Source organism: Haplochromis burtoni, unplaced genomic scaffold (assembly GCF_018398535.1).
Source record: "Haplochromis burtoni strain Fernald_Lab_line unplaced genomic scaffold, NCSU_Asbu1 Contig_92, whole genome shotgun sequence".
In the NCBI taxonomy this organism is placed as follows: Eukaryota; Metazoa; Chordata; class Actinopteri; order Cichliformes; family Cichlidae; genus Haplochromis; species Haplochromis burtoni.
Genome location: NW_024582453.1, coordinates 255,955 through 283,805, shown reverse-complemented (window position 1 = coordinate 283,805; position 27,851 = coordinate 255,955). Strand labels below are relative to the sequence as shown.

The 27,851-nt window shown below is 40.6% G+C and overlaps 2 protein-coding genes across 2 annotated transcripts in view; both read right to left on the bottom strand.

Annotated features, from left to right (window-relative positions):
• The window catches only part of si:dkey-174m14.3 (uncharacterized protein LOC563117 homolog), a 37,704-nt gene extending 28,998 nt beyond the window's left edge, over positions 1-8,706 (bottom strand). The window contains exons 1-2 of the mRNA XM_005935403.3: positions 7,701-8,706; positions 4,698-4,735 (exon numbers count right to left, since the gene is read on the bottom strand). Of these exons, the coding sequence (XP_005935465.1) occupies positions 4,698-4,735; positions 7,701-8,684 (1,022 nt within the window). The 5' untranslated portion in view covers positions 8,685-8,706. The remainder of the gene's footprint in view (positions 1-4,697; positions 4,736-7,700) is intronic.
• Positions 8,707-21,564: 12,858 nt separating this feature from the next.
• Positions 21,565-27,561, bottom strand: nt5c1bb (5'-nucleotidase, cytosolic IB b). Its single transcript, XM_005935404.2, has 6 exons — positions 27,326-27,561; positions 27,024-27,191; positions 24,918-25,047; positions 24,673-24,795; positions 24,130-24,314; positions 21,565-22,835 (listed from the first exon to the last, which is right to left on the bottom strand). The coding sequence occupies exons 1-6, from the start codon at positions 27,437-27,439 to the stop codon at positions 22,470-22,472; spliced, it is 1,086 nt and encodes a 361-aa protein (XP_005935466.1). The 5' UTR covers positions 27,440-27,561; the 3' UTR covers positions 21,565-22,469.
• Positions 27,562-27,851: the final 290 nt, after the last annotated feature.

The window sequence follows — 27,851 nt, the reverse complement described above, 5'->3', positions numbered from 1 at the left end:
CCCCCGGGGGAGCTCTCAGAGCTTCAGGATAGAGAGACCTACAGACAGTGTGGGAGAGAGAGGCTGACTGGTCAGACCACAGAGGACAGTGGAGAGCATCAGTCTGTCAGAGCAACACTGTCCACTTCAGCAGGTCAAAACTAAGTTCTCGCCTCTTCAGAGCAGCCTCTCTCCCACGCCGCTTTCAAACACGTCCTCTCTGTTGCTCTAACATCTCTCTATCTATAATGATCAGCCAAAACTCCCCTTTCAGAACAGCTCAGGGAATCTGAAGGTGCCCTGAGGTCTTCGTAGTTTTCACCATTCTGACTTAAGGGACACTCCATAGAATTGCAACAAAAGTCTGTTAATTTTCCAGCTGTTTCAAGACACAAATAGTCATTTCTCGGAAGGAGAAAAACAAAGTTATGTAAATATACTGCAAGTTTTATGTATCTGCAATCGATAAACAGCACCCACCACAGTGAGGTCCCAGCCAGAGCTTCATTTTGGCAGCATTTTACACGTGTTTATTGTGGAGAATTCCTCAGACTGCCAACAGGATGGAATTGCACAAAAGTACAGACAGTTCTGTTTATTTTGGAGCTGGATGGGTCAATAATGTTGCTGTTTGGAGGGGGAAGGAGGAACACTATATGGAAAAAAGTGCACATATACATTATACCTAAAGGAGCTACCTAAGGAGTTTGATAATGATCGTGGTCTACTGCTTTGTGGTTCAACTTTGCATTAACAGTAGATCAACTGAGAGTTGATCATGGAATATGCCACAATGGTGGTGGCATCCTACTACAGTACTACGCTTGAATTCAGTGAGCTCTTTCACAAATGAAACCCATTCATTCACAAATGGCTGTAAAGGCAGACTACGTGACCACATGGTTGATTTTATAAACATGAGACTGAAAACCTGAATTCAACGATTAAAAGATGTTGCTCCTATATGGACAAGAGATTGTATCCATATAGCGTATCTCATGCTGATCCAGTTTATGGGTATTAGTAGTAATATTTTTGAACAGCTTGAGGTTTGTCTCATAATTGTGAGTTTAAATGACTCACTCTGAATGCCATTGATGCCTTGCATATAGTAGGCTATATTTTTTGTTATCTACCTTGGATAGATATAAACTAGCCATTTTGCTAAAATCTGTAATGTTTCTGTCTCATACAGTATTTTGAGACTAATGTCCATTAACGGGTGACATCTCTATGAAATAAACCAGTTTAAAAGAAACCAGAGTTGCTATGGAAAAGGATGGATTGGTACAAAATGGCCAAAGAAACTGGACTAAGGGACTTCCAAGTGCATCCAAGTTAACAGCTGGCAGAACAAACGGGGAAAGCCCCTGTTTGTCCTCTAGGTAGGCGTTCCTATAGCGATGTAATATTGCGTGAAAACTATGAATACACGTATGAATATGATCACAAGCAGCAGATCTTTTTGTCAATCCTCTGACTCCCACAACCTGCCATCACTGTTCTGGAAATGTTTCAACGCAAACAATCTTGCCCTTGTCGGAGTCACTCTGATGTCCACCTTGCCCCATTTCGGCACCATTTATCCACCATGTTGACTTTGAAAACTGTTCACTAACCTGCGACAACATCCCAGACGCTGACAGGTGCCTTTGCTATAACATAAACATGGCCGTTTGACTCATTTATAATAGAGCAGCTGCCCAGTATTCTATATGTATTATTAGCATCAAATAGAAACAATAATAACTGAAACACAGCACAAACAACGACTACCACACGAACGAGCAGAGAAAAACCTTCCACTTGGCAAATTTAAGTTCAAATTAAACGGCACTGGAAGACTTCAGGAGAGCCTTTTATTTGTGTTCTTGCCAAGAATTAGATGAGAAAACTGATATCACTCTCATACCACTGGCAGCCAGTCTGGATTAGGAAACAGGCAGCGTGGCTCTGTCGCAAGGAACAAAGTCCACAAAGCAGCACGAATGAAACTCAATAATTGACATGTATCGTGTTCATTTGAGCTGTGGAATAACCAAGCTATAAAAACTACAAGCTGCTTTTGTGCACATTAAATGAACAAGACGGGACATGTTAATTAGTGAGCTTCAGAGGAGTAGGAAGATTCGGTTTACCTTCAGATCGAGGCCGAGACATTATCGCGGACTAACTGAGCTTTTTTAAAAGAAAACAAAAAACAAAAGTGCAGAAACATAATGAATACAGATCCCTCCCTTTAGGGAACAAAGGGTCACTGAATGACTTAATGACTAAAAGAAAAAGATCTGTGGTCTTCAAAGTCACCAGAGTTCAAGCCAAGTGAACACCTGGCAGGTCACGTGTTGGATAACTCTCTCCACCACCATCATTAACACATCAAATGAGTGAGTGCCTATTTATAGCTCATATCCCAGTGAGCATTTAAGCTCATATCTGGCCTCTTCATGACACTTTATGTTGTTCTTTCTTTAATCTGTATATATCTAAAAAGATCTACTTAAAAACAGGCTTAAAAAGACCAAGATATAAAGTGCAGGATACATTCTGAAACTTAACAGTATGAAGCACCTTTTAATCGCCTTCTCTTCCTGTATAATGAGGGTTCTTAATGTGCATATATTATTCTGAAATTATATCCAGTCGCAGTGGGTTTGATGGAAGAAAAAAAATGTCATCAATCAGCATCCTAAAAATCTAAAAACTAACCCAGACTTTTGTTTTACTGCCTCTCAAGGACGTCACTTCCATCACCGCTCACCGAGACAGCGGCATAATAATTTTGCTCAATCTTTGGCTGTCAATCATGCTTTTTAAAAAGCGGTATCAATCTTATATTTAAAATAAAACCCTTCACACTGTTATTCATCCGCTAGAGTATTCTGACAACGATTTTTTTTAAACTCCTTGAAACTTTAAATCTGTTTAATCCACCCGAGGTCTCCTCTGCGTTGGAGCTCCAATGTGTCGCTATGCAAAATTTACATCTCCATCTCCAGGGCCCTGACACATGAGCCCGGACAAGAGAGGGACAGGGATTGCGAAAGAGGAAGAGAGAGTGAGCGAGAGAGCAGGAGCAACGGAGTGTGAGAGATTTCAGGACATTTCATCATTTAGACTCGAAGGCATCTCGCAGATATGGTGGGGTGGGGGGGATGAAGAGGTAGGGTCAGACTCTCAGGTGGGTCCTGATTTCTCTTTAACCCCATCACAGCTTGCTTATAGGCTACAGGTGACCTGGTTTCCTATGCAAAAAGCGAGCAGAATAGACACGGGGCTACCCCCCTCTTATTTCGGCACAGCTGCTATAATTCAATTAAAGCTGTGACACAGAGGTGAGGACAATTGATGCCTCCTATTAAAGAAACACCCCGTCAAGATTAATTACCCCTCGTCGACTGGTTAAATGGCTTTTAAACTGTAATCTTCCTGAAATCGTAATAACACCATCGGTAATCTAACACAAAAGGAAAAGCTTGGGATCTGTTTTCATCTGAGCCGGATTAATAATGGTTCATTAGTACTGGTATTAATTAAAACATGTCTACTGTAGGCCAGTGAGGTGCAAAACAGAGTGGGAGGTAGAGGGAGGGGGGGGTGGCCCCTGCATCTCGTCATGTTTCCGCTGCTGCTCTATTTCTCTGAAATACTTAAATCAGAAAAGTGGGCGAGCACCTGCAATTTTGTAGTGAGCTCATTAAAATCCGTCTACACCAGCACGCGCTCACGTTTGTGTTTTTTTGACTGTCATGTTGAAAAACATACAGATCAGAGCTGCTCTTGCTTAAGTATTCGTGGTGGAAAAACAGCGTTATCATGCAGAGTAATTAATCAGTGTTACAGGTGCATTCCGACAGGTGACAGTCCAAAAATCACACAGAAACCAATGTGTAACAGTCGTGGATGGACATTTTGGGAACCTGAAAAGATTCAAGATTATTTCAAATAAAAAAAATAAATAAAAAAAAACTCCTGATTGATCTGTTTGGAAAAAAGCTTTTACAGTAACGCCATAATCACTGCAGCGGATTTCCAGCCAAGAGGTTCCCCGCATGGAACCGTGTCAGCCTTCTTCTGCAAAATACACCCTTTTATCTTTGACAAAGTATCAGAGAAGAGACATCATTCCTAACAGCGCTGCATCAGTAAACAGAGAGCACGGCAAGTGCAGCCACATCACGTACAGATGAGCACATAAACACACATATTCACACGCAACCAAAAGCAGCTTTGTAATCCAAATCAAAGATGCAAACAGTGAAGCAGTACCTTCCGCTCGCGCAGAGCTTCATCCTGAAGACCGAGAGATAAAAATCCTGCTGCTGGAGCCTCGCCGGGGATGGAGAAAACCCCCTCTCTATATGCTATCTGGATTGGTTTACCCAGCTTTCCCTTAAAGCTCGGAGAAAACCCCCAACACATGCACCCACCCCACCACCTCCTCCTCCACCACTAAAACTGTCGCCGCCACTAGCACCACGCCACTCCAGCAGTAGCAGCAGCAGCAGCGGCAGCAGCTGAGCCAGGAGGAAAGACAAGAGGGAGTGAGGGAGAGACTGTGCAAGAGTAGAAAGACAGAGAGAGAGAGAGACAGGAAGAGTGGGAGGGAAGGAGCTTAAAGGAAGAAGACAGGGAGAACGTGGGGGCGTGATGATGGAGTGCTGAAAGATATGTGCAGAAAAGGAGGGAGAGTGAGAGAGGGAGAGGGTGAAGCTTACCTGATGGTGTCTATGTTGTTCATCACTTCGTCAGGCATCTAAAGGAAATGACAGCATGTTAGTGGAGCAGACCCATCAAACTGGCCCAGAAGCTGCCAAGTGGAGCACCGTTGCAGCACAAACACCCTCCACAAAAAAAAGAAAAGAAAAAGAAAGAACGAGAAAAGAAACATACATATTCAGCAAGCACACTCTGTGTTTCCCTATGTGTTTGTTTATGTCCCCACACTCCCCCCCACTCACATCCGTGCTCCCTCATCTGCTCCTCTTCCCTTTTTCCCTTACTAGTGAGAAACCCCATGCAACGCTCATCAGACTGTGCCCGGATGTGTACATCTGCGCTCACTTGAGGTGAGAAGAGAACAATCGTACCATACCGGGAGTGCGAGGGGAGAGAGTGAGAAAGCGAGGCAAAGGAAAGGGGGAAGAAAGGGAGGGAGGGAGAGTGAAAACCTCCATTGCAGCCAGACTGCAGATACATGGCAAGCCCCCCCATGAGGGATACTGGCAGCGACTCAGTATCTCTGTCGAGGTGCTGAATCAGAGAGAAGGAGCACAGAGGGAAAGAGAGGGAGGAGGATGTGGAGAGAGACATAGAAAGAAGGGGAAACAAGGGGGAGGTGGGGGGGGGGTGGAGAATGGGGGGAACAGGTGGTTCAATCTGTTGAATCTTACATCTCAAGTCCTTGGCTGTTAAGGAGAATAGGTTTTATATGAATCGGCTGCTTTTTTTCATTTTTCTTTTTTTCAGAAAGCGATGAATTATGCATCGATTTGAGAATATTCCCCCATCTCTGTTCAAATTTAGGCCCGATCGAGGGTGGTATCCACGCTGTTATGTTATCATGTTTCATAATTTGACGAATGCTAGAAAGCAGATTTTACCATCTGCACTTAGGGGAGACGTTCATCCATATTTATCTCCTGTAATTAATGAAGGAAGCAGTCGTTGCGAAGAGATTATTTGAGTCAGATTACCAACAAAACACACCTTAAAGCGGGGGGTGGGGGGAATGCGTGTTCAGTGTGTGTGTGTGTGTGTGTGTCTGTGTGTGCACAGCAGAAGGTCAAGTGCAAAGAATGTTTCATTACAAGTACAAGGACTTGTGTGAGGAGATGAAACTTTGCAGCGACACACAGACACTCACACTGAGATGAACGCCAACAGGCTCACATGCCTGCCTCTCAGCCCCCACACACCACCCACCTTTTTTCAAGCAGTTGCTAAGGTGACGGCAAAGGCTGAATTTTAATCAGACAATAAATTAAGGCAATGTGATCTTCTCCTTTATTATTAAATGGGAGCGACACAGAGTTTGAAGATCTGTCAAGTATGTTTTGTTTTTTGGGGGGTGAGAAATGCTAAAAAAAAACAGACCCCAAACCCGGAGATGTAAAACAATAAGCTTGCACGCTTTCTAGTCAGGAAAGCGGTGCACATTTAGCAACTAGGTAACCTCAGCCAAGTGCTTCATCATCCTCATCATCCACCACTGACATGGATGTCATGCTGAGACTGCAAAAATACCCTCGCTGGTTGTAGTAATTGCTGATTGAGCCCTCAGGCTTGTCCTCCCGTGCAATGCACTCTAGTGGTGTAAGCCAGTGGAAACACTGGTTGCTACTCGAGAAGGAAACAGTTGTGCAACAAGGTTTGCTGCTTTCACAGCCATTTTAGCAAGGTTATGTTTCAAACTGAGTAAATGATGGATGTCAAAAAATAAATGCGAGTGGGCTGAGTCAGTAAATGACAGCATTGTTCAGTTCAAATTGTTTGTGTGGAGGAGTTGCTAATGGGTAGAATGCTAATGAGGAGTCCCATAAAAGTCTGCTTATTGGTCAGCATGAAGCAGCGCTCCTGTGCAAACTTACAGACACATCAGTATACCCAGTCTATTGAATCAGCTGAGGATGTCTATGTGGGTCAGCAGGAGAAATCGTACACCCACAGCTCATTCTTGCTCCAAATGAGTTACTATTAATTGGAAGCTTTAGCACAGCAGAACTTGCATGGAACACTCATAATGTCATCACCAGGATGACATGCTTTGTCTGCTTTCTGACTACATATTCTAGGTTCAATAATCACCAGTAAGGTGACAACTTTAAAGAGCTTGACTTGGGCGAACCCAAGTCAATTGCAAGCCATATTTTTATAATTAGCAGTAAACTGAATGACTCTGTGTAAGACTCTGAGAGACTCATCGCCCCAAAGCTCGAACTTCTTCTAGACCTAGAGGCGTTTCAGTGGTCATAACTTTAAATGTTTTGCTTTTATCCCAGTGTTCTTTTCAGCAAAATAATAAAAAGCCTGAAAAACAACTGCATATGAGTCAAATCAACACACTGAATAACTAACAGATGGTGGAGAGCAAATCAGAGCTAAAATTAGCGCATAGGTTGGAGGTCAGAAATTCAATTACATTTAAGGTGTCTGTGTGGTGTTTGCAGTTCATTTCTACTGCCCTCAAGTGGGCAAAATGCTGGAATGACTATTATGTTTTGTATCTTTCGTTTTGTCTTATATGTGTATGCAAGTAGGCCTCTATATAACATACAGACTGTAAAATGGGATAAAGGCAGGAATGTCAAGTATATGAATGTTTTTCTGGTTCAGATAGCGATAACAAAGTTCTGTAGTGGGGCTATAAAAGTTTCTTTTTAAATTTTCTCCCTATAACTCTTGCTTTAATAATTTATTGTTTTATTTATTTTTCTAGCATTCATTTTATATGCAACTGCTTCTTGGATTATTCAAACAAAACTCCACAGACTGCACTAGACAAAGACATTGTAACTCTGTGACATGCCCATGCTTACTTGAGCTCTTTACGCTCTTAATAATAGAGCAGAAAAATCAGGAATGGCTAACTCAAATCATACAAAGGCTTGATTTACTCAGACGTCTCTTCAAAAACTGAGAGGAACAATTTCCGTTCCAATCACAACATATGTTCAGAGGCCTGGCTTTGATTAAAGACTGGGAAGACTTTCATCACTCACCATGTTGATGCCCCTGGGCAGAGAGATAGATCTGTAGGGGTATCTGGGGAAGTCATAGTGAAACTCAGGAAAGTGACTCTTCATCTTAAATCCTTGACTGAACTCTGGAGGAGGTGGAATCACATATTTCTCATCTATTTGTTCTGGTGTGTCTGCTTTTATCTCCAGGTCGTGCAGCTCATCGCCCTTCCTTACAGTGTCGATGTCCGTCTCCAGATACTTTTTTTCTACCAGGTCAGGAGAAGTCCGCTCTTCTGGAGTCTTCTGCTCGGCTAAAGGGCCTTGCTGCTGGGCCATTGAGCAGGGTAGCCTGGGGCTCACCACGTGGATCTCTGCTTGAGGCTGATCAGCATTTGTATTGGTGAAGCCAGAGGGAGATGCTGGTTTTCCAAATGCCTGCAGGCTGTTTGGGTCAAGCACATTAGATGTCACCTCATCCAGGAACTGGGAAAACTTCAGTTTGGCTTCAATCTTTTCCTCCAGTACACACTGTGGTTTGCCGCTTTTAGAGCTGGTGTGTGAAAGTACAGAGCCCCTCCCTTGATGCAGATTTCTGCTGTGGCTGTCTCCTCCCTGCTCTGCCTGTGGATGTCCTCTGCCATGAGGCCTGCTAGAAGGAACTGCTCCAAGCTTTTCAGACTCTCTATCTCCTCTGAGTCGAGTCTGAAAAGCTTCCTGGCTCTGCTTCTTGATAGACTTGTGCAGGATGCAGGTCACCCCAGAGTTCCAGCTGTGCAGGCTGTCAGTGCCGTCACTGCTACTCCTGCTGCCTCCTGGACTGCTGCTTGGATCGCTGGGGCTAGATGGCTGACTGGGAGAGGACTGGTTAGAAGCAGGGTCTATCAGCTCCTCCAGCCAGACTTGATCACCATTGAACATGGGGGTAGCCGGACTCAAGGGGGCCCATGACTTTGAGAAATGCTGGCCCTTATTTGCTGTGCCTCTCTGAGAGAGGGAGCAGGCTTTGCTGCCTGTCCCATCCATCGGCTTAAGTCCAGTCTACACAGATGTGTCCTCTCTCTAATTGTTTTAAATGGCAGATGATCCATGGTCCAATGGATAGCTCCAATTTTAAAGAGTTCTAACCCAATCCTGTCTCACTATTGTGTAAGCAACCTCACAGCGATCCAATACATTTCACTCTAGGCTGAACAGATGGCCTCCTTCAGTGCCAGGCGAACTCCCTGCTATCACAGGCAAGGGCATCCATAGTCTGAGGCCACAGTCAAATACACTGAGAGTCACAGTTAATCTGCAGAAGCTCCAGGTTTAGGTTTACTGACAGGGAATTTTCATAAAATCCTAGCCAGTGTCTTTACTATTTGAGCAGACAGTGCTGGTCTTAATTAGACTGTCTATTGATAGCAGAGCAGGCAAAGCTTTTTCAGCTTTTTCCAGGTCAGTGGTTGTAGAAGAGAATTGATCCAACTGAGCACATGGCAGCTGACACACACACACACACACAGACTAGATGGGCTTGCCGAGTAATTGATTGCTGGGATCTCATTAATATCTCATTAAAAGAATAGTCGTAATCATTAAGAAATTCTAAGAGAAATAATAATAAGTTGGAATTTGAGTTGTCTGTTACAGAATAATGCCAAAAGTAAAAAAGTGAATTTTAGAAATTGTTTTGCAGTGTGCAATTATACTGCTTTATTCAATCTATTCCTCTCAAATGTCTCTGTGTTATGTGTATATCCCATAGTGTATGTTAGAAGAAGGACCTGCATTCCAAAGTCCTGATTTTAGCTTTATGGCTTTTACCATCAATTAACATTAGCAAAGCATCCATATAACATAGATTCAAATGCCTGCTAGTTACTGGTAACTAATAGGAAATAACATGCAAGACTTTCCATCATCAAAACTGCAGCAGGCTTTTACTAAAGATAAATGAAGAGGAATCTAACTATAATAAAAATGCCCCAAAAAACACACGAGGATCGGTTTAGTTAGCTACCACACAGCTGTTGGCTCCTACAGCTTTACTGCATCTGTATGGGTTCAAATTGTGGTCATAAATATTTTGTACTTGTAAATCAGGATTTGTATGTGTAAAAAGAATTTGTGTGTGCGTAAAAAAGATTTGTGTGTGGACTTAGCCAAAAAATAAGTGTGAAACTCTGCACTCAAGTACGAATTTTGACCCCATTTTTTCTTCCTTTCATGTGATTGGTCAATGTCATGTCAATCACAAATGTAACAATCCAATCAGAGAACAGATGGGTTTGGCTGTCGGAGGGGCGCTTTTTTGAACTGCAGGTCCCTGAAGGGTAATACAGTTTGAAGCTGGAGGATCTCTATATAACTATCCGATAGAAGCTAGGTCACCTAACTTACAGTACTTTTAGTTTAACACAAAGTCAGGGCTGACCCAGGACCATGGCTGTGAGTCACAGTGCGCAGCATAAAGGTCCTTTCACATCGGACGCAGGATGTGCTGCTAATGCTAACTGCTAACTAAAAGCCAAAGATCCAGAATTTGTCGCGCTGGCAGCTGAGCTCTGTGGGTTTTTGCAGTAGCTCTACCTGTACTAGATGCACCTGCTTCTTGCCGTTTCTATCCCTGACTTTATGTCCTCTACAAGAATTTCTGTTTTTGTTGCTGGTTCTTTAAATGTTCAATAAAAACATGTATCGCTAATTCATAACGAAGAAAGCTTTGTAACTATCCCCACTAGTGAAGACTGTGTCATTTCCACAACACTGCCCCCACCTCCCGAGGTCCGCAGCGCTGTTGAAAAGGCTCTGGAGGTCCCTGTATTAAGCACGTAAACCTGTGGAAACAAAAATCACCAAACTCGAACCACCACAGACTGTTTTCCTTCCTGGTGATGAAGGAAAATGCTGGGCTGGCATGTAAAAGGGCATTTATTCCCTTCAAGGACCTGAAGCTCCATAAAGCACCCCTCCGACAGCCAAACCCATCTGTGCTCTGATTGGATAGTTAAATTTGTGATTGACATGACATTGACCAATCACATGACAGGAAGAAAAATAGGGTCAAAATTCGTACTTGTAACTTGAAACTTGAGTGCAGAGTTTCACACTTATTTTTTGGCCACACACAAATCTTTTTTACGCACACACAAATTCTGTTTACACATACAAATCTTTTTTACACACACAAATTCTTTTTACACATACAAATCCTGATTTACAAGTACAAAATATTTATGACCACAATTTGAGCCCATACATCTGCCTGTGGTCCCTGAAAATAGTAATGATGCAAATTTTAAGTCTTAATAAAAGTTGCTAGCAGAGTGGAGTGGAGTATAAAGTCTTACAAAGGGATGAAGTAGCTACAAAGACAGAAACCAAAACTAAGGAATTAGCTTACCTTATTAGCGTAACAAGCTTTAGCTTAATAAATATACTAATTTGTTGTTTTACAGGCGTTTCTTGTCTTCTCTACTTCACAGTGGCCAGATGTAGCCTGTTAATTATCCAATTGAGCCAAGGCAAATGCTCTGAGATATTCATAGTGTTAAACTGTAAACAGAGCTAGATGCTGTCTTTATGCTAAGCTAACCTAAACTCCAGTTTACCAGCTGTCATAGTGAGAAAGGCAGGGTATATCATGGACGCAGTTTCCACAGTCATTAATAAAAATGTAGTTACAGGCACAGTGGTAGACAGTATCCAAGTCTTTTCTCAACTGTAGAGGGGGAAAAAGTTTTATTTCTAAAAAAGAAATTTAAATGTCAATACTTTTAATGTCAGTTTTAAATGAGAAATTCTGATCTACGATCCCTAAATACTTAACTATTTCAGTTTTAAACCCTTAAACGATTTTAATCTTAGGAACTTTTTGACAACAACTTTTTGTTATTTAAGAAAATCATTAACTTGGATTTGCCTGTATTTAATATCAACTCAAGTCGTGTTAAATAGGACTCTACTACATCAAAAGCAGACTGCAGAAATTTGAGGGTTTGTACTCTGGTGTAAAACTCTGCACAATCAAATATGTGACAAAGGAGCAGCTGAAAGTCCTTTCTATTACAAAGATTATTTGGAGTGGGGGAAATAGTTATTTGATACCCTGTTGAATTTTTATGTTTGCTCGCATCGAAAGAAATAAGCAGTGTCTAATATTTATGGTAATTTTCATTTAATGGAGAGAGACAGAAGATCAACCAAAGTACATCAAATAAAAGTTACTCAAATCAAAATTATATCCAATATTCTGTGGTACCTGGGCCCGATCATTGACCCCCTCAGTGCAGTGGAGTTGTTCTGTACCCTCAGCATAAAACAGGCCCCCTGATATGTTCATTTCCCATCCTGTCCAAATCTTAGCATCTTCGACTCTTTCACCTCAAGTTCCACCCCCTATGTTTTTGTTAGTGCCCCCATCTCTAAATCATTCCTCACAGCAGGTCTCACTACCCTCTTGTAAACCCTCCCTTACACTCTTTCTTGTATCTTGAGTCACAAATCTCCCCTAACACTCATCTCAACCCTGCCTGCATCCTCTTCCTCACCTGTACTTGTACTGAATAAATCCAAAAAAGGAGATTGTTTTTTTTTTTTATTACCAAATGCGATTTTAAAATTGTCCGCATATGTATATACAGTAAAATATGCACATTCGTGTGCTGTCACACTGCTGCTGTCAGAATTCCTCTTTAAACTTCTTCACGTTTTGTTGTTGCACTTCATTGTCTTCTAACTCTCAGGTTAATCATTTTCTGATATGCATGCAATCTATGTCATGAGGACAGCTTTCCAATATTGGAGCATGTATTCTTATGGGTATACTGTAGCTGTAATGTTCATCAATATTCAGGTGGTTATATAACTACATCAATAACACCTCTGTTAGTCTGTGCATGGGTGGAGTGTAAAGACTGGCAAGTGAGTGTTTGACAGATACAAAACACTGCATTAAAGTGTACAAAGTTGTTCTGAAAATTAGTCTTACAATACATGTTCAAAGCTAGGACCCAGGGCAGGACACGGCATTTTTAACATGCGGTTGTCTTCTTGGCTGGAATAGTCAAAGGCATTATGGTGTAAATTAATGTCTGCGCTTACAACAACAGCAGACCTTCAGCTTGTCCAGCTTGCAAAGTCTTTCTCCAAGATTTCAACTTGGGTCAGACAGAAATAATACACTGTGCTGTAGCCAGATTGTTATGGAGCATCTTGTTGTGCTGTAGCCAGACTGTTACGGTCTCAAGGGGTATCATTAGTGCTGCATCCGATATGTAGGGTTTTAGCCATGACTGGGTGGCCTGCTGTTCACATGTTTTCCCTCAGACTTGGGCCCCACACCCCGTCTACTGCTGCATCCCATTGGATTTACCCATGGGACCACCCTGTCTCCTAGGAGCACCAAGCCTTCAGCAAAGACATACCTCCTCATCATTTTCTTCCTGCTCCATCCCTCTTTTCCCCTCTTTCTTCAGGCCTTCTCCATTGTGCTGCCATTTCTCACCATTTTCAGACTTTCCAGACAGGCTCAGGCTTCTTCTATGATAAATGTCTTTAATAATCTCTTTTCAATCTCTGGAGGAGGAGAGGGGTGGGAGCCAATTTAGAACTATCGCCCTGACGGGAGAGACTGTCAGCCCATGGCTGCCCAGAGGTAATGGTGCTGAAATGGATTCCTGCTACAAGCGCAGAGGTGGAGATAATTGGTGATGCTTCCTTGCTCACTAGTTGCACTCTGCTTTCCCTTGCCGGCTAGTTGTGTTGCTGCCTGGCTGGGTTGAGCCCCTGCCGGGACCACACTCTGTGTCCTCTACTAAGCCCGGAGAGCAGTCTAAATGCCACAGCTGATCAGCACTGACCATGAAGTACTATGACTGTACGGCGTTCATCTGTTACTATGGCTGATCTAATACTGCTCTCCCTTCTGCCCACGCAACCTCACGCTAAACACTGGTTGGACGAGAAGCGAGTGTGATGCTTCTCAAGATGACAAAAGCCAGTTTAACTCGTAACTCAATTACATGAAAAAGAAATGCAGGGTACATGCATCAAAGATGTCAGTGACGAAGAGCGGGCCATTCACTCGGGCCAGATAAATCTAAAATACTAGAAGAAAAACAAATCTTTTATTTCCACTCTGCACTATTTAATGTTTTTACCCTACAAAATGATATAATGTGCCAATGAATTAATAGCTCCTGAGAAAAGGACCAGCAACATGCTATCACCAAGCTCACTCCCTCTCTTTCCCCCTTGGATTTTCAGAGCAAAAGTGATTGATTTCAAATCATTCAAATCATTTTCAGAGAACCGTTTGAACTCTTCCCATCATTAGATATGTGTATTAGATGCTCAGGCCTAGAGCTTCCTAACTGTGTTTTGTATCTTAGGCGAGCCTGTCGATAATATCTAACAGGTGCACTCATGAAAGGCCAAAAGGAGGAAACAGTGTGCCGATGTGGCTTCAGTTATCCATCTCATGCAGAGACACTTGTCAATGCCTCCGGACCTGTGGGGTCGCTTTTAGAGAACCACACTGTGCAATCAAATGAGAATAGGCTAAATTGAATAAGAGCCAGCTCATTCTGGAGGTGTAGAAATAGGTTTCCTGGGATCCCTGCAGAACACACAGTTAGGTCTGCAATAACACTAGTCAGGCAGCAATTACAGAAACACATAATGCATATCACAAGGGTGATGAGCATCTGTTTCAAACAGGCAGTGTGTTAGCATAGACAACAGCAATCTTTAAAAGGTACCTACCAAAAGTTCTGCACCTGATCAAAGTTTGTTCAGCAAAGCTACATTCCTCATGTGAATACTGTAGATTAACAATAGTCCTCTTTCAACAAATAATGCCACAAAACTTAATGTGTTCCACAAACTCAGTCACACAGCAAATGGTGAGCGTGGCATCGTGCAGCAGATTCACTGAGCTGTTATCGCAAGTGCTGACCAACTTCACGGGTGAACAGACGAAGAAGTGAGCGCCACCTGCAGAAATCCAAACTTCATCACCACAAACTCACACTATAATTGTATTTACAGAAAAAGTGGTGAAAGTACATTCACAGTACTCCACTTGAGTACCATTTTTAACTACTTTAGTTTCATGGCACAATACTTTTGTCTAAGTACATTTTAGCAGATAACACTATATGTTTCGGCCTGTTACAATGATATGACAGCTTTGAAAAGTAAATGAAAACAAAAAGGCTCTGCTTTGCCAGTAGTTACCTAACAATGAGCGTGAGTAAAGCCGAAAGGAGTGCGCACAATTGTTGAGTCATTTTTCATGTAAAAATGTCAAACATTCCATAATTGCAGTTCTCAAATGTGAAGATAAGCTGCTTTTTCCTTTTAACAATTTTACCATTTTGCAGATTCACAGAATATTAAGGAATTACTGTGATCACATTTCTCACCGTTTTTGCAACTTTTGCTAGCCAAATGGTTGAAAGAATCACTGAAAAAAATCAGTAAAATAATATATCTGCTAATAGCTACTTTTGTTGCAGATTTCTTTTACACTTTCTGAATGCTTATATCACTGAAAAGAACCTACTTAACACCTCCTATGATGCACCTGATGTGCAAGTTTACTGACCCCCTATGTGCACCCTTTGCTCTTTAAAGGCCTCTGACATTTTTATTGATATGGTGTGGGATTTCCTGCCTTTGCCATATTTCTGGTTAGAAGAAGCTCTAAAATTATCCAAACTCTTATGTGTAGCACATCCTACGACCATATCTGCTTTTCTTTTAAATGGCTTATCTATGCATGGCATCTTTAAACACCAAGGGGATTTTTTTTTTAGCTTTCTTGTAATGGCTGTTAAAAAAATTGATTCCTGCAGTTTGAAAGTGTCCTCACTCTAGTATCAAAATATACAGGATTTGTTTGGACATAATATATTTGTAGCTCATTACTGCACAAGGAAATTATATCACACAGTGTTTTACAACAAGTCACTTCAGTGCTTGCTATATAAGTCTCTCTTGTTTAGACTATTAATTTGTCTTTTTTCTTCAATTAAAATAGTAGGGACAACTCACTGCTGACATTTCTGTTTATTCATCTGCTTATTCGGTTGAAGATTGTAGAAATAAGTCACAGGAAAGACCAAAAGCCTCAAAAAACAGTAATAGGAAAGGTCAAAAAGGGAATATATAATATATGGCTAAAATCACCAGCTAAGGTTTAGCTAATAGTAAAAAAAAAACCAACAAAAAAACTATTAGCTAATAGTATAAATAAACAAACGGAATTGATAACTAAACTTGATAAATCATACACTGCATACAATCATTGGGGTAAACACTTTAAGAAGCTACAGAAGCTATAAAATATGGCTAGGAGTTAAACTGCTTTCTAAAACTGCAAGATAACAGCATAGGTAAATCACTGAAATAGTTATATAATAGGGTTATATATAATTAATTATATAATTAATAAATTTGTGAAATTGTGGACTGTTGGCTAATATATTAACTACTGAAACTGCAAGAAAAAAGGGTCAAACGGTTTTACATATAAGCTAAACATAACAAATAAATTAAGTAAACTGCTCAAAAATGGAAAATGGAAAAGTAGCTAGGATGGGTAAGCCAGTGGTTTCATGGAGACTTTTACTGAAATGCTGGAGACAACTGAAGACTTTGAAATTTCACTGAAAAATGAAAGTGTTGCATTAGCAAAACCATTGGTTGAACTTATGACAGTCGGTTAACCAAGTGATTTCTCATAGTTTTTGAACGTGCTGTGCAACCTGCACCTGTTTTATTAAAACTAAAGTATGAAATGTGTTGAATCTCAAGAAGCACTAGTCCAGTGGTATATATGATGGGGAAAATCATGGCCACTCCAAGCTGTAACTTTAGACACACTCCTGTGGTCTGTAAATCTTTTATATTAAATAAGCCTATCTAAAAAGAAAAGACATGATTAGGATATTAGGATGACTGTAGTTTCTGAAAAATGCAATTAAAAACGCTGCAGCCAACACAACAGAAAAATTACAGATTAACAAATTCTTTCTTTCTTTCTTTGCACATCCAGTATCCATTGATTCATATTGTTATAAAGCCTTTTGCCTTCATTAAGTCTGTACATTACTCCTTGTAAACATGTTCCATATTTAAGATTCTGCACAGCGACGTGAAAGCCACGGTATCATAAAAACATATCAATTATCTAATTATGTCTAATAAATGTTCCCAAGATCTCCAGGATATGCATCAATGGGCCAATCACGGTAATGCAGGTACAAATAAATTACTTTCCAAAAAACATTCTGAAACTCAAACCAAGGGAACATATTTAGAGCAAATTGCTTGTCAAGAAGATAAATGCGACAGCAGAGAATGAGGGTGCTACTGTTTTTGTTTTTTTCAAGAACTTTTGTTGCGGTGTCCACACAATTACACGGACAGACACACACACACACGGAAAGGGTGCCAATTATAGTAACTGTGTGATGAGGTTTCTCATACTGAGCCCCATGCTACCTTTGCCTCTAATCCTTTGTTATTAATTATATCTTCAACAAACCTACACAGTTCTTGTGGTGTCAGCACCAAGTATCCATGGCAACAGCCAGTTGGTCCCAGCTCTCAGGGATGCACACACTTCTTCTGCCTGACAAAACCTTGCTTCGTTGCAAAGCTACTCCCCTGACAAGATGAATAACTCAACTATATGATCAAATTAAAAAAATATCTTCTGCCGAGTGAGCATCCCCCCCCCCCAAAAAAAACCTCACATTGGCAGCGATGCTGGCAGTAATTCAAGCTCTACAAAAACAGAAAGAGGGACACAAAAAATCTGTAAAAATCTGCTAAGTGTACTTAGTGAAATTTATTTTACTCATTTAAGTCACTTTATATTTAATCTTCAATATCTTTCATAGCCACATTTTTCACTTTTCCTGTTATAGTAACTCTAAAAATTCTTTACTCCACCTTAGCCTTGGCTTAATACAACATGACATGCTACTTACATTTTGTTCCATAAATGTAAATCGTTTTCTGTTTTTCAATGTTATCTTTATTCATTTATTTTAACATCTTTACTGGTTTCAAGGTCTCAGTGAGTAAGAGTGCACAGGTGGAAAAAGCTGTGTAAAGACTCATTTGGGCGATGAAGGCCTCAAATGATGCACGAGTTGAGGTTGAAGTTTAGAGTTACAAAGAATCATGTTCAGACATCTGTAACCATTTTCTTAAATCTACTTCTGACAAACAACCTGAGATTGCATTAAGTGATATTTGCATTACGCACCATAATCTTCGAGCCACCTGTTGCCATTCTGGGTGATATAAGAACCAGGTTTTGATAAAAGCACCAAATTTTGATATAAGCACTAGGTTTTGAGAAGAAGAAAAAGAAGAAAAATCGTGTGGAATCAGCTATAACGTATATATCATATATGTTTGCATGTACCTCCAAATCTAGTTATATCAGTCCATACACGGTATAGATTAAATCTAGTGGACTTAAACCTTGAAAATCATCTTTCCTTTTCCCTGTCGTCATTTTTCGCTGCAACCAATTTCAGAATTAATTACACCTTCCCACCACAGACGACCTTTTTTTAATGGCCTGACTGGCTTTTCGGCAGCGAGAGGGTTCACTGTCAGTGTGTATAAAATGTGTTCTTATTTCATATACCACATATTATCTCTGCAATCTCAGTCCAAGAATGGTAAACCTCAGATATTCTAATATATCTGAAGCTGCAGGATATAGTTCATTAACTTCTAATTAGATTTAATGTTCAGTGAGAACACGGTGATTTGCATTTCGCTGTTCTTTCTGCGCTTGGCAGTGATATTTTGATACCTGGAAATGTGCTGAAAGGGAACTTGGTATTCTAAAAAGAGGACTTATTGTAGGTTTGTACGGTTCAGCATTGTTATGATGGCATTGGTAGGATGATTTTAAGGCTTTTAATGGGCTTCTCTAAACTATGCGTGTGTTACTATATTTTTTTCTCTATACAGCTGAGTCTATATGCAGGAAATGTAACGGCTAACCTAATCTAGTTAAGCTGGAGCGCCCCCTTGTGGTTCCCTCCGTCATGCACATCTAAGACGATTGAACATGGAAGGCAGAAATATTCTGTAGCGGCCCTTAACAGATTTATTTTTGCAAGAAAGTGACTCCTTCTGAAAAAATTTAAGGCTGTAAGTCAAACAGGTAACTGAAGATGTGCATTCAAGTGCTGTCGTAATAATCATGGATGAAGGATCAAGTCTGGGAAGGAAATGCCATAGCTTGCCTAAAAAAATGATTTACCAAGATGGTAAAATAGAAAAATAGAAAAAAATGGTAAAAGAATAATAGGGTTATAGTCATCAATAAGAAGTCCTTATCTAAATCAGACTGGTATGATAGCGGTGTATGTTTTGTTGTTGATCTGCTTGATAAAAACGGAAACTTGCTATCTTATGAATAATTTATTGATAAGGGTAAAATAGACGTTTCATTTAATAATTATAATAAGGTTTGTAAAGCAGTACCCACACCGTTGTTAAATCTTATCGTAAATACTTTAAAGTATTTACTAATAAGAACATGCTTACTATACAAAAGCCAACAAGCTTAAGCTGGTTTTACTACAATGGACCACCAAAACCCAGAGCCAAATTCTGTGGAAACACATTTCCAGCTTCCACTCAAGAGGAAGCGCGGCCCGAATTATGTTGCACAGAATTGCAGAAGTCACGACAGCTGCTCTCCACCAAGGAAAAAAGGCCAGGACAAGCACCAGTGACACAGAACATCCAAAAAAGTTATGCGCCAAGGACTATTCAACATCTAGTTGAGAAAATGGACGTTACGACCTCGAGTGATACCAAAACCTTCAAAAACACTCCAAAATACAACAAGAGGCCAGGACAAGCACCAGTGACACAGAGCAGCCAAAAAAGTTGTTTGCCAAGCACTATCCGACTCCTAGTTAAGAAAATGAACAATATGACCTTGAGTGAAACCTCTGAAAACACACCAAACACACCAAAAGACAACAAGAGGCCAGAAACAGTAGTGACACAGGGCGTCCAAAAAAGTCCCTGAGCCAGGACTATCCAACTCCCAGGTCAGAAAACAAACGACACGGCCTTCGGCTAAGGAAAATAAAGAAAAAAAAATAAAATAAAAAAACATCTCTTACTGCTCTGTTTATTTCTTTAAATGAACACTTGTACTTTTTTGTCATAGAAGAATAAGAATATTAATATGAATATGAACACCAAGGCGTTTCCAGGCCAGCCAAGAGATATAATCTCTCCAGCCTGACTTGGGTCTACCCCGGGGCCAAATGCCTCCATCCTTAACTCATCACTTTTGATGCAGAGAATGTATTTTATTGACTAATATTAGTAGGCTGAAGCCTTTTACTTCTACTTATTTCTGATTGGCTTTTACTATATATTAATATGCTTTTTTAAGGATCAAGACGTGGGTGTGTTTTTCTAGCTTCATTAACAGTTGTTTTTTCAGAGATCAGATGTTCTCACATCTTCAGCAGTAACGTTAATCCATATTGCACAGAGTGCATGTTTTGTATGATAAATTTTACCCATACACTGCAGAATGAGAGACAGAGCAGCCGGGCTATGTAAAAAGTGTAAGGGGGCGTGTTCACGGTCACGTCCAGTGGGTGTGTGGGCAGAGACGCTCCACCACGAGTTACTACTGAGCAGACTCTGGCTCCAAAAGTGGAACATGGCAGCTCCCACAAGCTGGATATTTTGGCTTCATTTTTGCACAATGGGAGGAAGTGCTGTCGTGTCGTTCATCTTTTATACAGTAATTGGTTAGGACCAATCAGCAATCTTCTCCTTAAGAAATTTCAAAAATATACAAAACAATATATATAACTTCATAAGTCGACAAAAATAAAATCCAGAAAAATCATGTAGCTTTTCAGATTCATGATTCTTTCGGTTGCATCATAAAGATGTTTCAAGTTCAAGTTTATACACTTAACCCTAAGTTGAGGTCTTTCATGTCTCTTTAACAAAAAACAGAAACAAAATCCCTATTCAGAAATGTCTCTTCTATATGATGGTTTGTGTGTGTAAACGTGTATGCGTGTCTGTGTGTCCACACACAGCAAGCATTTGTTTGGCCTGCTGTTATGGCGCCTCCAGCAAAAATCCTGGCCACGCCCCATCCCTTAAGATCCCGCTCCAAATTCCTGTTAACCTACAGATTTAGAAAGAAGACGCTGCATTGTTAACTCTGAGGGAGATGGAGAATGAGCCTATTTCCAAAAAAAGTGGAGTGTGTTCCTTTAAATACTATATATTGTTAAAAACTAAAGTGCACACGCACACACACCTTTTGAAATGTTTCCTTGACTTGTTTTGTATATGAAAATTTCTTTCAATTAAACAAAAAAGAAAAAAAAAAAGAAAGACTATCCCAGAGGCCCTGAATGTAAAGAGGAGCACTTACAGGTAAATAGCACCACCTAGCGGTGGACAAAAATACCTTTAAATGTAAAAGCTCTGCAACCAAAATCCTATTAAATTATAAATACCGAGGTATTATATACATAATGTGTCATTTTTTAAAGCAAATAACCTGTGTGCCAAAAATATGAAATATTAGTATAAACACTAAGTGCCATTAATCTGTTTGTGTGTGAGTCAGTCAGGCCTTCTCAAAAGGCCTCGAGATAAATCAGAAGCATCCTGACATAAGGAAAGAAAAGAAAAAAGCAGCTCTGTAGCTCTTTTATAGAAAGATGTTGCTCTCACTAGGCAAACTCTGCCTAAACACAACAATCTGAGAGAATCTTTAGTACATTTTTATGTCAAATGAAGAATAAAGCAGGATAAAGTGCCTCCAAATAATTACAGTACGTGCAGTTAGGTACTACCCAACACTGTCAAAACACAACAACTGGGGTTTCATCGCATTCCTTTATTTATCCAACTACTCGCTGATAGAAAAGTCAAATGGTGTAGACAAGCTATCATTGTGTTACCACAATGTGAGTACAAAAATGAAAAAGATTAAATATACCAGCATATAAAAACATGCGAGTGTATCTGTGCAACTTCTTCCTGACATTTAGTTATGCAGACCATTAAGGTACATATTTATGCAATATAAATTTCATAAATATCTGCAAACATATACAAAGGCATACGTAGATGTAGTCAGTCCATCCTAGAAAGTCTGGTTACAGCTTGTTGGCTGACACACAGACTCAGCGTAAACAGCCTACAGAACAAGATCAAGTTTTGTGGCACTTCAAAAATAAATGAGTACAGTAACACACAGAAACAGCATCAGCGCTCCTTGTAAGCTGAAGTTATTCTACCTCCTAAAATCCCTTTCAAAATATGAAATGGGTGAGGATTTTGCCAAACACCAAAAATAATAGAATTGGTGATCTGTACCAGTACTTTTATATGTATATATTTATATATGTATTTGCCAAAAACCTCACAGATAAAAGAGATAAACCTTTTTTTATGAACATAATAAAAAAAATAAAAAAAAACAGCAGAAAACTTATTCTGCAGATCTTTCAAGTGGTAAGCACAAACGTTAAAACCAACCAAAAGGTTGCTTTTCCCCGACAGCAGTAAGTGAAAGTAAAGCACCTAGTGTAACTCTGGTGTGAAAATACATTCTCCTGTTCAGCAGTTATTCCCTCTCATGAGGAAAATGCTTATTGCCAATTCATGAGCAAAATCCTTTAAAAATTAGGATTCCTTTAATGGACATTTTTTTATGAATATAAATATTTAATCTGGAGCAAAAGTAGTGCGAGTGTAATATTATTTTTTTTAACCTTTCTTAGGTTATTCCTTTTTTTTAGGCTGCTCGATGAGTTTGCCCTTGTGGTACTTTTGTCCGATTCCATAGGGGACGTGTGCGGATATGGTTCCCAGTTCCGTGGCCCCTTCAATATGGAACATCTGGTCGTCAAAGAAGATGTGCGGCCTGATCTTCTGAAGCAGGGGCCCTTTCGGAGCCCCCGCCAGGAAGAGAGCCTCGTCGATCTCCAGGCCCCAGCTGCGGAGGGTCTTCAAGACACGAGCTCCAGAGCTGGCAGCGCTGCGGGCCGTGACCAGGAAGGTTCGGATGGGGCAGTTCAAACGCTCGTTCTTGGCATAGAATTTTCTCTGGAGCTTTCCCAGGGCCTCCAGGAAACACTTTAATGGTCCCTGAAAGAGTCAAAGAATAAAAGTAAATTGAATTTAAAATGAGGACTGTGAAGATAAAAAGCTGTGTGTGATAGGTTAGATTTGAAGAAATCCACTGCAATGTGTTTGCTTTTATTTACATAGAGCCCCCTCTCTTTTAAATCATCTTTCCATTCGATGGATGGTTGCACTGAGTGGAGAACATCACAGTTACTGAAAAACTGCTACTGCTTGTAATCTGGACGGATAATACAGATAGTATATACACAACCACAAGCACACACAAGGAAAATAAATGCTTCAGATGATGTGAAACATATTTACAAACTCACAAGGGGGTGCATAAACCCCACAGATAATTCTCAGAGCGTAATATGCTCATATCAGCAGCTTGCACTGTAATTAATGAGGAATCTAGTAGGGTGCATTAGTATGCGGTGACAGCCAGTACTGTCTACTGATACCGAGTCAGCTTCTGAAACAACAGTTCACCATGACTGCACAGTGAAACTATCTACAAAAACAAAGAGCAAAACACTTGTTAAAAAGTGTGAATGGCTACACTTATAGTATTTGACTAGTGGCTCAGTCATGCAACAGTAAATACAGGACAACATCCTAATAACACAAGGATCATCAGCAGTTGCCCCGGTGATAGCATTGCTTTTTTGGGGGGGATATGGCGTTCAATTACAAGTAGCATGGAACACTCTCAGCCTCTGGGTGACCACTTTTGATTGCAAGGTAATTGCACAGGTTGCAACCTGTCTCCAACATGTTGCAATGGATCTGAGTCAGTCTGCACAGATGGACAGAATATATATATCTGCAATAGGGGACGTAGCCATATGCCAACTGGTTGTATTTTGATTATGTTGCCACATCCTGCACCAACTAGGTCAGTATTTGTGGAGGGATTTTTGTTCTGTGAGGTTCTATCTGGACTCTAGATAGAACCTCACAGAACAAAAATCTAGAATCTAGATTCTAGATTCTAAATGTAAGCAGTTAATGTAAATTTCTGTGTATGTTGTTACACCACTATTGTCTTTGCAGTGGCAGTGCAAAGTCTTCAGGTGACGCCTGGGCTGAAATGATCCCACATGGTGAGGTGTGGGTAAAGGCATGCCTGAGACAGGTTTGGAGGGGCATGGGCAAAGCCCATCTTCTATTTTATGTAAGCTATAACTATGCACTCTATGTGTGTCCTTAAACTTTTTGAAAATGCTCACTTCTTGTTTCCTGAAGAACAAAATAAAAAGGAAGAAAAAAATCATCAGCGATGTAGGAGAAGATGGAAACAACCATATGTTACCTGAGCGAGAGGTTTGTTCTCAAAAGCTTTCTCGTGCTCAAAGAAAGAGTCCAGGCCATGCTGCTTCACAATGATCTCTGACTCGTCGGAGAAGAGAACAGCGTCACCATCAAACGCCACTCTCAACTGAGTGTCGCTTAGCTCCTGCTCTGTGTCCGGCGTGAACATTGTGGCAGCAGCAATTCCTGATGAAAGGTAAGCGAAGCAAGGATTAAAATCTCTAAACAGTATATAGTATGTACACAATAAATTGAGCCTATCAAGAGCCCTTAATTCACCTTGTTTTAAATAAATATCATGGTTAACACACAAGCTTATTCTGTGTTCATTTGAATGGTGGGCGGGCTGTAAATCTCATGCTGCCTTCAACCAGCTATTTCTTGCAGTTTAGTATGAAGTCGAGATTTCCCTCTGAAGCGTGAATGAGTCACAAAGTCAACATTGAGGCTTGTAAATATAAGAAGTACTTAAACATCTAGAAGGTGGTGAAGGAAGTCCAAGACTGCAAAGTACTGATTAAAATATTAGACCAACATCACTTACCTTCATCTATGGCCTGTATGACTTTGTCTGCACTTTTGGAGAGGTAAAGATTTGTCAGGTAGGCCTTCAGGTAACCAATAGGACTCTTCCCTCCTGTCATGCAGAATCTCTCTATGGTCAAATCTGAAGCAAGGAGAAAAAACAAGTAAGATGTGCAGAAAAAGAAAGACTTCCTCATTTTAGACGCGCAATTGCTAGACTTGATCCAACATCACACTCCACGCTCAGACCTCGACGCAGCATACCATAGTGATTAATGCTGTTAATGAGGCGCACTCCCACTTGGGCATGGTTGTTGGTCATTAAGACGATATCAAACAGCTCCTCGTTGTCTGGATAGAGCTCCCTCAGTTGAGTGTTGACATTCATCAGCGCCTTAAGAAGGCACAAGAAAACAAACCATGTTATACACCCAAAGCAAGGATATTGCATGAGTGCTATGAGTACGCATTAGAGCGCTGAGGATTTTGTGCACCTATCCACGAGGAAGCAGAATGGTTCAAGGGTTAAAGACAATTAACCTTTAGCACTTAATTTGCACTACTTCTCAAAGTCACAGCTTGGTCAGATCTGCACACAGAAAGGTTACGCATATATTTTTAGATTCTGTGGGACACTTTCCCGAGACATTACTCTGATGTCTGCCATAAAATGTCCATAAATCTTCTGAGGGCTCACAGCGAGACAGGTCATCACGATTTCACATTTTCTCCAGTATCAAAGCAACTGAATGATAGTTGCCTGTATATCATTTGGTATATTTTTAATGGAGCTAATTTGCCAAAAATGGGAACAAATATAAACTTTATAGAGCGGTGATTGGTTGGTGATACATAGCACATGGGTGCACCGGCAGTGCTGCCAGCAATGACTTAATAGATTAATTCCTAGCTGGCTTGACCTTTACTATATTCATCACATTCTTGTCTGTCTTTACTTTTAACTACTTAGTGAAAAAAGAAAAACTTCCTACAACATTATAATTCTTGATGCCATGAATAGTTTTTCCCCCTTGATCTTCATCCTTCAGCTGCTCCCTTTAGGCGTTGGCACAGTGGATCATTCACCTTCGTCTCACCCTATCCCTAGCCACATCCTCTTTCACGCCAGCTCTTTCACACTGCATCCAGGAACCTTCTCTGAGGTCCTCCATCCTACCATTTTATTAGTGCCATCATCTCCAAATCATAGCAGGTATTACTACCATCTTGTAAACCCTCCCTTTCACTCTTGCTGCGATCCTTCTGTTTCAAATCACCCCTGACACTCGTCTCCACTCACTCCACTCTGCCTGCACTCTCCTGCACCTCTCTTGTGAACTGTCTGTTGATTTGGATGGTTCAGACACATCTACCTTCACTACCTCTCCTCCTTACAGCTTCACTCTTACACTTATTCACACACAGGTATTCTGTCTTGCTTCTACATACTTTCATTCCTCTTCTCTCCAGTGCATAACTCCGCCTCTCCAGACTCTCCTTGACCTGCTCCCTACTCCCACTGCATGCATATGAGAAATTACTATTAAATTACTATTAAAAAAGTCACATTTATTATTCCATGCTGTGGGCACTACCAGTATATTTTCATCCATGTGTTATTATCCGACAGTCAACTGTTGGAATAGAAAGTATATATGTATTAATGATGATAGGGCCCTTTGTATATTATTGCACAAAAACACACTGTGCTGATAATTTATTATGTAAAATGACTTCAACCTAATACATTAACCTTGCATTTAGTACCAAATTCATTAATGTTGTAATGCTCTGTGTTTGGACAGTTTGGCTGTTATGAATGGCAGGAGTGGCTATGGTACCAGCTGTGCCAGCAAAGTTGAAGCACTCATTATGAACCACAGGGACAGTGACTGTCAAACGAGAAAACCAGAAGTGTTTTAAAATAACTCTCTGTGAGACAATGAACCTGATAAACATGTGCAAACATCAGCTCTCAGCACCTATCAGGCTTTACAGGAACAACTTCTCAGTCTTCTTTGTTGAAAAATGATTTGATTTCCTAGCTTGTACCATGTCATTGTAACAAGTAGTAAAACCGGTTTTAAAGCAATGAAGAAGTTAAATATTAAGCAATTGGTGCGGTGTTAGGTATTTCTCTTATTTTAGCCATGTTTGCTCTAGCAGTGACAACAGCCAAACACTTGCATTTACACCACCTCCTCTTAGGTGTAGGGATAGACATGCAGCCCCTTGTTAGCTATTACTGTTTATCAATAAGTATTCCCTGGCTTTAACTATGTGATCACAGACAGTTGTAATAGTGAATGAACACTTCTGAGGGGACACGCCCTGCACAGCAGGTTTGACAGTACAGGGGCCCAGGCCTACCTTGACGAAGGGAAAAGCAGGTCCTGGTTTTAGGGGCTCGTTTTCATGTTCCTGCTGGAAAGCGACATACTTCTCTAAGCCCTCTTCCTCAAAGATCTTCCTCTCGGCCTTCATGTTGAAGAGAGTGCGAGAGGAGACGGCGATGGTGACTGCATTCTTGGGTTTGGGCTGGGGGTGCATGAACAATGAGAAAAAAGAAATGCAAGACATGTTCAGGGGTTTGTTACCCAAACAACCCTTCGTGAAAGTATATAACACAGCAAACATGCTAACGAAAAGGAAAATAGCATTAAAACACTCACAGGTCTGGGTTTGTTAGATTTGAGGTTGTCGAAAGCAGCCTTAGCCGCTGCCCAGTCTTGTTCCTCGGCGCTCTCTTCACTCGACCCTTTATCATTGGGCTTAATTTCACTCATCTTTTCTTTTAGCTTATAAATGTCTATAAACAAAACTTTAATAAACCCGATTAAGGGAAGCCTGCCACAACTCCAAAACTTTGCGGAAATGTAAAGTAAGGGGAAGCCTAATGGGCGTGACTTCCCGTAGTGACGTCAGCAGTGTGGGGTAACGCTTGATTGTTTGTTAACAACGAGGAGAAACTGATCTGGCGTTGTTTTTCTGCTATATTTTATTTTATTGAGCTCACAGGCAATATTAGATCCACTTGCTGGACTCTTTTATTGCTTTCGTAACTGTCTTAATCATTCATGTCACAGATTCAACACAGTGCTAGAAACATTCTTCAGACATGTTCATACTGGCATGAAAGCCTTATGCGGTTGCTGCAAATTTGTCAGCAGCACATTCATGATGTGAATCTACGGGTCC